Below are 13,680 nucleotides of genomic sequence, written 5' to 3' on the forward strand. Positions count from 1 at the left end.
GACACGAGAATTTTCTTATGGCAAACAGTGAATCGTTAACAGTCAAACTGTACTCGCAAATACGCACTGCTCAGTTTTTGTTCAGCATAATTTTCAATGAAATTTTATTTTTAACAAATTTTGCAAAACTCATTTTGCAAACAATCCATGGAAACAACGACATCATCATACTTGAATATTGCTCAATTGAAAATCCTTCTCGTGATCCTCAATATTTAATGATTCATTTAATATACTTTTTTTTATGTTATGGGGAGGCAAACGAGCGGACGCACTGCCTGGTGGTAAGCAGGTTGCGTCGCCCATAGACCATAAGAGAGGTTATGGTTGTTGCCTACCAGAAGAATTAAGGGATTTGGAAGGAATTAGGGAGAAAGGGGCGAGGATGGGAGGGATTAAGGATAGGGGAGGAGAGGATGGGTAGGGGATAGGAAGGGATGTGGGCCTCTGGACCCCTCACTCACCGTACGGAACGCGACAGTAAACTGTCACTATGGCGCCGATATTCTGTGAGGGTGTGGTACCTTCCCCGGTGCGAGCGTGGCCCAGTTCGTGTCGAAGCGTCTTACTTTATTATCTTTACAATATTATAAAGCTGAAAAATTTGTTTGAACGCGCTAATCTCAGGAAAAACTGGCATGATTTGAAAAATTATTTCGGTGTTAGATAGCCCATTTATACATATAGGCTATAATATATCATCACGCTAAGACTAACAGGAGCGGATACCACGCGGGTGAAACCGCGCAGCCAGTAAAATATAATAAACTAGATTTCCGCCTGCGGCTTCGCCCGCGTTTTCAAAGGAAAACCCGCATAGTTCCCATTCCCTTGGGATTTCCGGGATAAAACCTATCCTATGTGTTAATCCAAGTTACCCTCTATATGTGTGCTAATTTAATTGTAATCGGTTCAGTAGTTTATGCGTGAAAGGCATACATACATACATACAAACCTTTCCTTTTTATAATATTTAGTATAAATACACAAATAAATCCCAACCTTGTTTTGGCTTAATTTCCAGGGTTGTTTCTTTACTGTCCTGCTGACCGAGTTTCAGGAGCTAATGCTAACTAGACTAACTTGGGTTATTATCAGTTTCTTGGAAAGATTATCACTTCAAAGGTAAATAAATATTCCAATATGTTTACAACGCCATCTGGTGCACAACTAAGGCTTGTTGGCATAACAATAATAATTAGCTGTAAGTACCGTTCGTACTTTGTAATAATTGTAAGGATTATAACTTAAAACAATGTAAAGAAGAAACAATGTTCTTTTTTCGAAGGCTATCGCCTATATCTTCTTCATCTCTAAAAATAACGAAGCCTGTATCGTTATTTTTAGTTTCAACTCAAAGATTCAAATTTTTAAGAATGAGGAGCGAATAAGTTATCCAAACGAGAGCAAGCCAAATACATAGGTACAAAATCAAATATGCATGAAGGAAAAACTTCTCTCCGAAAAGGGTGTTGGAAAAGTGTATGCCTTTATATTTTAATCTAAATGGTAAACTTTAAAAATATGTTATGACCATAGGTTATGACGATTCAAAAGTGCTTCTAAAAAAAGTCTAATTGAATAAATAAATATTTGAGTTTAAGTTTGAGTATGAATCTAAGTATTATAAATATAAAAATATCAACGACAATATCTTCAAAGTTCAATCTGTAAAATTTAGTTAATAGACCGGACTCTCAGTGGAGTTTCGTTTGCAAAAATCGCGGACCTAAATCTGACTTCTGATATATATTGTATAGATCCCAGACATCCTATAGACAGATGTTGCCAACCAGTTTTGTGGTCCCCCTGCCCGCACCCCGGTAATTAAATATGGCATACAAAGAAAAAAATAAAAATTTCCAAAACATGCCGTGTGGGGTATCAAATGAAAGAGCTTATTGAGTAGATCACGAATATATAGCATACTATATACATTTCTTACACTTTCTCTAAGATTTTTAGAAAATTTACGAAAATGGTCCATTTTTGAGTTAACTTTAAACCACTATAGATTGAAAACTCATGAATATATTTTTTAAATTATTATTTTAAATAATTAACAATAGTCCATTGTTTACGATTCAATATTTCGTACAGTGAAATAGTTGCATGGGGGAGTGGGGGGAGCATTCAAAGATGGCGAGTATATTTTCAAGTTCATATAGTATATAGTTATTTTCATCAAATCCACCACACAGCTCACTTAGGTATATTATATTACGAACTATTTATTTGAATGCATTGAAAAACCGAACAGACCGTAGAATTATCAGACAATGCCCATTTTTAGGTACCTACCTATTAGTTACTATAGTTAAATTCAAGAATTAAATAAAAATAATTATTATAAGAAGTATCTTATTTTAACAAAAGCAAAAGTTTCAAACAGCGTATTGAATATTATTTTAATGTTATCTAAAATTCTTCAATTTCTTGTAGAAACTGAATCTTTGAAATCCCAACACCAACCTTTAAACCACTGAAATAGGTGACAACATAACAAATACTATTTCCAAGTAATAACAAAAGAAATATAATTGATTTAGTGTAAACATGACATTGTGCTGTCGCCAAGATTTCTATAATCTGATTAGGAAACGGAAATAAAAATAAACAGGATTATAACACTAAGCATATCTACGCAGTATTTTAATTAATGAATAAGTTAATTTCGAATGTATTTAGGTTGCTGTATCTATTTATTCTAAAAAGCTTAATTTTGATAACTTCAAGGACAAAACCAGTCGGAACTTTTATATTTCTGAAAGCTTTTTTTAACGGAACTAAAATACCCGTAGAACCTACTACCTACCTACATAGTAATCATTCACTGCATAATATAATTACTAAATTGTTCAAGACGTCATATTTACAATTAATTAATACTGGCAAAAACTTTTATCCATAATACCAGAAATCCTTGATCTTATATTTATTAAATAGTCCAGGAAAAGATGATCCTTTTTCTCTTTTCATCTAATTTTTAAAAAGAAGTAAGTATTAAAATACTAAAATGTTAAAAAGTTTTTTACAAATAGAAAGAAAATGAAAACGTCAAACAAAAGACAGCGCGAGCCAACTACCGCCAAGAAAAATCAATACCCACTAATGTACCTATTAATTTTCAAAGATGGTAGACTTTATATCAATACAAATACACATCAAAATCAGTCACTTAACAGTTGAAGGAGAATACAATAATAACTTTGAACTTGTACCTATATATTGTAATGGGATTACTCCAACGAAGCCTCATGTTCTCTCGCCTTGACCAACTAAGGTGATGTGGAAATTAGTTATCATGGTAATACTGGGATTAAATTGATTATAAGGAAGGCTTGTCAATATGCAAAATTTCATATTTAAGTCCCGTGTTTCCAAGAGGTAAGGGGCAGATGCATTCAACATCTGGGGCCGTATTATGACCTCTTATTTCCAGACAGTTTACACTTGTGAGTGCCAACTTAAGGTTGATAGTTGCCCACCCTGCTAGTGGCCATCGAAATCTTACTATAGTTTATTGATCCTAGCCATTATTAAGACTTCCTCGTTCCTAATAATGTAATTACGTCCAGGAATTATCTGTTCCGCTCCAAATTAATCAACTAGGACGAGAATTTTGTGTGTTGTCAAGCTGTAGACAACATTTTAGAACCCGGTTAAAAAGTAAAGATTGTGTTCTATTACCATAGTAATGCGTTCAATTTACTTAAATTATTTACAGGGTAAATAAGCAAAACATTTGTTTTAATGCTATATAAGTAATATATTGTTATAAAACTCACATAAAATAATATAAGAAACGCTTGCATATGCAAAGGCTAAGAAATTCTATTTTTTTAAATACGGGTTTGAAATTAATTTGTAATTTAGATAATCTTAATATATATAAATCTCGTGTCACAATGTTTGTCCTCAATGGACTCCTAAACCACTTAACCGATTATAATAAAATTCGCACACCATGTGCAGTTCGATCCAACTTGAGAGATAGGATAGTTTAAACATGTTGGTACCACGGGCAAAGCCGGGGCGGACCACTATTAATATTATGTAAAAGGAAGCGGAAAGAAAAGGATAGTTTTTTTAACGATATTGTCCAAATAAAAACAAGATAGTGGTTAAAGCTTGAAAATTACTGAACGTTGTTTTCAACGCCATCTATGATCTAGTTACTTACTTACCTGTCAATTTAGGTTTATTTTCTTTATACAAACGTTCTAATTTCTATGTTTGGTATTAAGGGCCCTTAGTAGGTGAAAACGGCAAAATGGACTGTTATCTATGAGCTATGATTGAAAATATTGAAGTTTTTTCGCACTGAAAAAAAAATCCTGAAGTTACCTCTAAAATATCTTATAAATGCTCAATACAACCGGATTTTACGATAATAATTCGTTTATAATCACAAATACATACCTTCACGATTTCGTGACTGTTTTAAATTTAGAAAATACTAAATATTTTCATTCACTTTTCGATAAAAATGTTAATGGCGATTACGATTTTTAGTTTCGAGCACATTGATTCCATAGTCCATACTATAAACACAGCTATAAACGCGGACCCCCTCACCCCTCACCTAAGGCGCGAATAGCTGAATTTTCGCTGACCGCCTAACCCCTCTTAAAAGCAATAACATACTGAACATTAAATCTACATCGTGATCTGTTACTTTCTAGAACTTAACTTATGGTGTCTATTTCCTAGACATATCTGAATTATTTTTTTTAATAAGTATGTAAGGGATGATTTTTCAATCCTTGGATAAAACTTATACGTCGAATAATGTATAAAACTACCATTTTAAAAACGTGTTCCAATTGTCCGTATTTGACAGTTTACGTGACATTTTAATATTATCGTGTTACTTTATTGGACGGATACGTTATAACCGAGTATTGAAAAATCGGCCCTTAATCTTTCATCACAATTGTTTTATATATTACTAGAGGTCCGCCCCGGCTTCGCCCGTGGTGCATATTTCGCAATATAAGGTAGTCTATGTCCTTTCTTGGGTATCAAAATATCTCCATACCAAATTTCATGCAAATTGGTTCAGTAGTTTAGGCGTGATTGAGTAACAGACAGACAGACAGAGTTACTTTCGCATTTATAATATTAGTCTGATATTGAAGAAAATCAATTAAAATTGTATTATTGAATGCGATAGATATGTCACGGCTAAAGGTAGGTGAGAACATAAACTTAAGATTAGCCGGCTAAACTTAGGTTTATTTTCGACGAGGTGTTAATGTTAGTTTGTTCTATCTTTAGCCGGCTAAACTTAAGTGTAACCGCAGGCCCGTGGCTAAAAATGTCGGGGTGGGTAGATTTGGTTAGCGCCGGGCCGGTGGAGGGCTTGAGGGGCCCGCACAGTGCCAGAAAACACTCGCCCTGTTCCTTACATGTATTATAGTAACCAAATCTACCCACCCCGACTCAGGGCAGAAAGCTGGTGGCTAGGTTAGGTTAGGTTAGAACTCTTAAGACCCGCACGAGCCGAGCGAGCGCAGCGAGCGTGCTGCGGCAGCAGCCGGCGAAGTGCCAGAAAACACTCGCCCTGTTCCTTACATGTATTATAGTAACCAAATCTACCCACCCCGACATTTTTAGCCACGGGCCTGCGGTTACACTTAAGTTTAGCCGGCTAAAGATAGAACAAACTAACATTAACACCTCGTCGAAAATAAACCTAAGTTTAGCCGGCTAATCTTAAGTTTATGTTCTCACCTACCTTTAGCCGTGAAACAAACAGTAATTATTAAATAGGTAAATCTTAAAGTGATCAAATTACTTCATCTTATCCACAAGAACTATTTTTGGAACTGCTAACTGGTAACCAGTAAGAAATGTCTTTCAGGAAATTCAAAATAAAACATAGATACCTACAGATATGTTATATATACCTAACAATAGAAGTTCATAATATATTATTTGTGCATATATTTTAACTAGCTTTCCGCCCGAGGCTTCGCCCGCGTTTTCAAAGAAAAACCCGTTCCCGTAGGATTTCCGGGATAAAACCTATCCTATGTCCTTTCTCGGGTATCAAAATATCTCTATACCAAATTTCATGCAAATTGGTTCAGTAGTTAAGGCGTGATTGAGTAACAGACAGACAGACAGAGTTACTTTCGCATTTATAATATTAGTATGGATATAGTATGGATTTTTATAGATTCTTGTAAACTGTACTTCACTATAAATCACTACCTACATAGTATAAAACAATGTCGCTTTCTCTGTCCCTATGTATGCTTTAAAACTACGCAACGGATTTTGATGTGGTTTTTTTTAATACATAGAGTGATTCAAGAGGAAGGTTTTAGTATATAATTGTATATAATTTTAGTATATATAATGTTTTAGACAAAGGGGCGAAGCCGCGGGCGGAAAGCTATTACTTAAGTAATAAATTTTGCAAAAGCCCTGACCTTAAGTCCTCGAAATATAAACCTAAAAAAAGTATAAACGATAAAGTTCTTAAAATAAACTCCATACGGTTTAAATTGTTGATTTTGAATCCTCCAGATATCCCGAGCGACTTTAAATATCCGATTCAATAATATATTTTTTATTGTTTTTTAACAATCCATCGTATTGTGCAATACTGTGAAATAAAAGTTCACAATTAATGACATTGACCTCTAATCTATACTAATATTATAAAGACGAAACTGATATTTGTTTGTTTGTTTGAACGCGCTAATCTCAGGAGCCACGGACCCGATAAGAAAAAATATTTCACTGTTCGATAGTCTATTTATTAGGCTATATGCTATTATAATATCATCACGCTATCCAATAAGAGTCGAGTAATGCGGGTAAAACCGCGGGGCACAGCTTTCCTTGATAAATGGGCTATATAATACCGAAAAAATTTTTCAAATCGGACCAGCAGTTTCTAAGATTAGCGCGTACAAACAAACAAACAAATTGAGCTTTATAATATTAAGTATAGATTAGGTTTTAGACAAAGCGGGCGAAGTTGCGGGCAGAAAGCTAGTTAAAATTTAATTTAATTTAGGTAGAATGGTAGGTAGAATGGCGTATGAATAATATTACATAATTATTTTAGCTACGTAAAAATAATTATTTTCTGATTATCTCTACTTAATCATTGTTATATTGAATAATATGGATTAGCTATCACCTTATAAAAAAGCGAAAGAGATTGCAGTAATTATCTTAGATATTGTACAACCTTGGTATTGGAATATATCACAATTTTAATTATTCAAGTTAATTAAGTACCTAGTGAGTGTTTTATTTAAAGATAAGGTAATTTTTTACGTCATGCAATATTTATAAGCAATATTTTTTCAAACTTCCGATTAGTAAAAAAATAATTCTATGAGGTAGAATTAATTACTTAACCCTACCAACAAATTTTGTTTTCATTTTTTTAAATAATTATTATCTATACTAATAAGCATTGTACTTTTATAGGCCCTGTTCACAATCGAGAGAGTTGGCCCAACAATGTTTGCCCGCGTGTCCATCTGCAAGAAAAATTCCGCAAGAAATGTCCGACAGTCTGTCTGACAGCAGCTTGCAGTCTACTTGTCTACGCGACCTTAGACTTGCAGCTGCTGTCAGACAGACTTATGGCTTACGGCGATTATGAATAAAGATCTACATTCTACAATGACGGCCGATCATAGGCATTTAGGCCCTCCACACTATCGTGATTGCCTCTACTCGCCCAACGCTGCCCATTGTGAAGAGGGTCCATTATACTTTTTAAGCAAACGCTGCACATAATTGGATTTAACAGGAAAAATCGGATTCGTAAGTTGACGTTCTTTAAGCATTAAAAATGCACTATTCTATGTGACCTTAACAATAAATATTGATAAAAGCTAATTGACAATCCATATAAATTACGACAAATTGATTAATTCGACAACATCACTACATAATACAAAGTCGTTCTCGCTGTCTGTCCGTCCCTATGTATGCTAAATCTTTAAATCTACGCAACGGATTTTGAGTTTCAGATATCAGATATCAGTAAGGATATCCGAGACTGTGATCAGAGATTTCACGGATAACGCAATACCACAGATAATGTCGAAAATTATTGTTTATTACGTCTTACTTTTACTATAATGTTTAGTGAAATAGAAGTGTATATAATATTCTATAGTAATTGGTCAGTCGCATCATCATTTTGTTGTTTTTTTTAGGATAGGTTTTAAAAAACTACAGATAAATTATAGGGCTCCGTTTATTTGCAGCCTGAAAAAATTTTCCAAACTTCAGAATGGACGATGAACTATATTATAGCGTTCAGAATTTCACTTTCATCATCATCATCATCATCAGCCCATATACGTTCCCACTGCTGGGACACAGGCCTCCTATGAGAGAACGGGTTGGCAGATGTCACATGTCGTCGAACTTTTGATTCCACAATATGTTGGTGGGTTCGCGATGTTTTCCTTCACTTTATTACTGCTGAAATTATTTTTGTATATGTATAGTAAGTATCGAGACAACTTCAACGACTACTCAACAAAATGAAAAACAACCTTCATTCTAACTTCTTCATAATTATCACAGAACAGTAAAAACATAATTATAATATGAGAATTGTAAATTCCCCCAAATGCCTGGCATGATTACCAAAATTCATCGAAGCTTCCGAAGCTTTATAAAATAACAAAAATATATTTATGGACAAAAGAAAATAATAAGTATCATTATTTGCTTATTATTTGGTTGTCTGAGACTGTCAGCCGTCGAAATTGAAATTGAATATTGTGAGCTTATTGCTTTATATAGCTTTAGATACACGTGTAAGATTTTAGCTTACCTACTTATTTTGAGAATCTGGTGTTTTATTTATTTTATAACTGCTTTGCGAACCTATATAAAATTAATAAGCTCTGTACTATGGCAAGCGCTTCTTATAATATTATGTTTTTCTTAACTACCGCCCTTTATACTGTGATTTTTGAAACTAAACTTATGAGACAAAGAACAAGAGTCAACTCTTGTTCTTTTTTATTTTAATTCATACAAATCCACACTTTAATTAGGCTAAAAGCTTACCTAAGAGATATACTATCGCATTTGTAATGATATAGTATGTATGCATACGCATAACTCATCACATAATTACTTATAGATGATCCTAATATATACGCACAATTGTTATGAATGAAAAATGTGTAATTTAAAGCGCCTTTAATAAAATAATAGTTCTTTCTCTCAGTGTGATAATTGCTATAAGTTATTATCAGGGACTAACTTTTAGAATTCTTGTATTTATTTATTTATTATGAGCACTAAGATATTTTTAAATACTTTCTACTGCTTGTAATATGTCATGTATCTAGGTAGGAAATAGCTTGGTCGAATCATGTTTGACAAAAAACGAAACATTTCAATGTTGATTAAAAGAAAAGTACCTACTTATCTAGAGATTTTTTATTTTAATACACCAATCCCGAGAAGATCATAAAATAAGTACCTTTGTATATTATTCGGTCTTCCTTATCAAAGGTTTTAAAAAGTAAGTGTCTATGAGAATAATTATTATTCAATTAAATTGTAGACTGTCTGACTCAAATATAAAAGTAGATACTTAATCATAAGGCCAATATAATTATTAGAGTCCCTTTAAGTATGATCTGAAAAGTGAAAAGCGGATCGGACGGACATTTTTCAGCTATTTAAATACAAAAAGGACTTGGTTACACTTAAAAACTGAAACGCCTATTTATTGTTGAATTTGTCTCCGCTCTAAATTGCAGAATTGATCGAAAAATATCCGAAGAAAATTGACAACCAAAGTTCATGGGATCAGAAATATTTGTGTCAGTATTGGATTGGTGCCTTTTGTGTATATATTGGATAGTGCTTATAAGTAATAACGAACAGCCAATTACAAATAATCTCCCAAATCAGAAGTTTGTCACGTTACTTGTGAAAATAATAAATATCTACTATACCCGTGGATTCAAGCTGATATTTTTGTGAAACGTGTACTATGTCATTTTCCTGACCTTGCGTTTTCGATTTCGTTCGTATTTGGCAAAACGCCATCTTCACACAAAGCGTCTATTGCTCGTACATTACCCTTTGACATCTGAATTACGAAGCATACGATAGAGTAGCGAGAAATGTATTTGGTTCAATCAATTCATTCGACCATCGTTATAATAATTTATTTTAGTGACGTAATGGATTATGTTGTAGTGAAAGATAGAAACGCATATACTGCTTTCGTTGATAGCTTTTAATGTAAGTACTAATCTGGGGGCACGGTAGTGCCCCCGCCAAGACGAGCCAAGCGAGGCGCACGGGCACTACCTACCTTTTCTCGAAGCGCTTCGACGTTTTTTTGAACCCTCATAACTTGGGTTTGGATTATGCTAGATCAACAAAATTTTCGGGATATATTGTCAATAGCGGACTTATTGAACATATTAAGTTTTAATTACATTAGCTTTTATACTTCAGATTTTATTTATATCTAAAAAACGTTAATTTCGTCACTGACTCACTGATGATCATCAAAATTCTTAAGGTATTTCCTAATGTCCTAGAAAGCTGAAATTTTGTATGTAAGCTAGTATTAGCACACAAACAACAAAAAAATTATAAAACTTGTAACTTTCATCCCCCAACCCCTTAAACTAGGGGATGGGAGTTTGTATGAGACCTGTAATTTTAAATTAAATTTTGATGACGCTAGAGGTCTAATCTAATCATCTAAAACTTGGTTCCCCTAGATATATATAAGTATAGGTACTCTTTGTTAAAAAAAAATGTTACAAACAACCTACAAAAAGAAATGAAATCCCACCAAAAACATTTTCATGTAAAATGTTGCCAAGACGAGCCCATATGACTCGCACTGTCAAAAAGTTATCAGATCTCATGTAGAGCCAAGCTTCTAACACTACACGCCCTAACTCTACAAGGCCTAACTTCACAAACTCTACACCTTAGTCAAAATATGTGGCTTGGCCGTTCGTTACTACAAGAACTATTGTATAACACAAAAGTAATGAACAGTGAATTAATTTTTCACCTTACGCCGATGTGAATGTAGCGAAATGGCCAAGCCACATATTTTGACTAAGGTGTAGAGTTTGTGAAGTTAGGCCTTGTAGAGTTAGGGCGTGTAGTGTTAGAAGCTTGGCTCTACATGAGATCTGATAACTTTTTGACAGTGCGAGTCATATGGGCTCGTCTTGGCAACATTTTACATGAAAATGTTTTTGGTGGGATGATAATATTTATGTAAGTAGAAATTTAAAAGAAAAATTAAACTAAAATTTTTAGCAGCTGAATATTTATGAAATTTTTACATTGTGTATTTTTTACAAGTTTGATGACAATGAGGGATATTTTATAATTAAGGGTCTCCTTTAGTATGGAAAACAACGAACTGTAAAAATAAATTATTAAAATATTATTCTAAAATTATAATAATCTATTCATAGCGTCATTGCTTATTAATTATTCCTACGCAAGTGGTATACGTACTTATTATGTAATTATGACATCTTTTTGTTAAATTACATTTTACTTTTATTCCCTTTGCGAACTTACCTTTAAGAGAAAATAACCTGCGCCAGAATTTAAAAATCATAATATCGTAAATTAACTGTATATTACTCCGTCATAATATTGTCATGCTTACGTCACATAGCTGTAAATGATTTAAATTATGTAACAGAAGAAATATAAAAGCTGCGTATTGTGAATCACGCGTCGCGTTTCCCCTGCCCAGTGTGCGTCTCGCCTTAGGACCTTGAATGTTTCAGAATTTTCGTTCAGTTCAATTACGAATTTATTGAAGTGCGGATGTGTTACTATGACTTCTGAAAAAGACGAAGGTTCGAGCTTCGAAGCAGCTTTAGAAAGAACTGGTAAATACTTTTAAATTAAACTGCTCTTTCGTTTAATTTATTGGAATACGTTCTGAATTATTTTTTGATTGTTATTTCTTGTTTTGAATTCAGTAATGCATTTACAGATGAGATGTTTGAAAATTCGTGTTTGTGTTTTTGAAAAATTTTTTCGTTTAAATGTTAAAGATTTTTAATGGCGAAACTATTATACTTTTTATTAGAGCTTTGCTCGTTTTATTAAGATAAGTCCTGTTTTTTTTTTATAAAATAGTAAGTCAGTTATACCGTTTTACTAAATTCAGTAATTAACGCTATCAAGAACGCTATTGAATATTCCAAGTAGGTATTACTAAAATTTATTTATCTATATATGTCGTGGCCATATCGTAGATTTGCTCATTTCATGATATGATCGATCATTTCGTGAAATGGTCGCATTTCATGAAATGCTCGAATGTCTATTGGCCACATCATGATGTGGTTTGGGCAGATCAATGATAAGAAATCGTTTCTCGATATGGCCAACTAAACGCGCGGTTTTTTCATGAAATGATCAAAATTATTTGATCATATCGTAAAATAGTTACATTAATCATTGGTAGAGGCGCTGCAAGCGCTGTGTTTATGTGATAAGATGGCGGCCGCTGGCAAAAATTTAATTATTCGCAATTTAAAACTTCATAGTTCGTTTTATTACAATATGAAGAAAGTCATAGCAAATAATTTACGACGAAGAGGTTCGAGTACTATGGAAAATGCGGATATCTTATATTGAGGAAAAAATGCGTCTAAAATCCTTTACATAAATATATTTATATATCCTATGTTATTATAATTGTTCCTTTTTTTAAAAAGCGATTCGCTTCTGGCACTCGCCGGCCGCTACCGCGGCACGCTCGCTTTGCTCGCTCGGCTCGTGCATTCTAAAAATATTCAGAATTTTTTAATGTTTTATGGACTTTATATATTTTATACGATCTGGCCAAATGTGGATGACCATATCGTGAAACGTTGACGATTTAACGATCTGATCAAACCATATTGGCCATTTCATGAAATGCGACCATTTCGTGAAATGGCCACTCATATCATGAAATGATCAAATCTACGATATGACCACGACATATACATCTATAATAATATTATAAATGCGAAAGTAACTCTGTCTGTCTGTCTGTCTGTTACTCAATCACGCCTAAACTACTGAACCAATTTGCATGAAATTTGGTATGGAGATATTTTTATACCCGAGAAAGGACATAGGCTACCTTTTATTGCGAAATATGTACCACGGGCGAAGCCGGGGCGGACCTCTAGTATTATATAAGAATGAAAACCCGTTTCGCGTTGTCACGCCACCGCATCACGTGTGAACGGGTGGACCGATTTCGATAATTCTTTTTTTATTATATTCCTTGAAGTACGAGGATGGTTCTTATGTAGAGAAAACGTAAATATGTACCACGGGCGAAGCCGGGGCGGACCGCTAGTTTATTAATAAAAACAAAACCATTCCGTTACAACTTACAGTTTACCCAATGCGATAGGGATGTCTAATTTAAAATACATTTTACACATTAATGAAAATGCTACAATTTAATTTAATAACTTAAATAAAAAATAATAATTGAAACAGTCAAAAAATAATAATATCAAACTCAAACAATTGCAACTCATGGTTACAAATTAAAATTAATTAAATTTCTTCACTAATTAAATAAGTACTTAGTATATTCTAACAAGTAATATAGTATGTAGTAGAATTAAGAATTAACAATAATATACTAAAACCTTTCTCGAGAAT

At 33.5% G+C, this 13,680-nt stretch overlaps 1 protein-coding gene across 3 annotated transcripts in view; it reads left to right on the forward strand.

Moving 5' to 3' along the window:
- Positions 1–11,818: 11,818 nt before the first annotated feature.
- The window catches only part of LOC149488220 (putative transporter SVOPL), a 47,165-nt gene continuing 45,303 nt past the window's right edge, over positions 11,819–13,680 (forward strand). For all 3 annotated transcript variants that reach the window (XR_016315629.1, XR_016315630.1, XM_089695375.1), the window contains exon 1: positions 11,819–11,894. Coding sequence is in view for 1 of the 3 variants with exons in the window: in XM_089695375.1 (XP_089551501.1) it covers positions 11,840–11,894 (55 nt within the window). In the remaining 2 variants the exon portion in view is untranslated. The remainder of the gene's footprint in view (positions 11,895–13,680) is intronic.

This window comes from Colias philodice, chromosome 5 (assembly GCF_061535455.1).
Source record: "Colias philodice isolate Cphi_HAF_F1 chromosome 5, ilColPhil1 Martin Lab GWU primary, whole genome shotgun sequence".
Taxonomy (NCBI): Eukaryota; Metazoa; Arthropoda; class Insecta; order Lepidoptera; family Pieridae; genus Colias; species Colias philodice.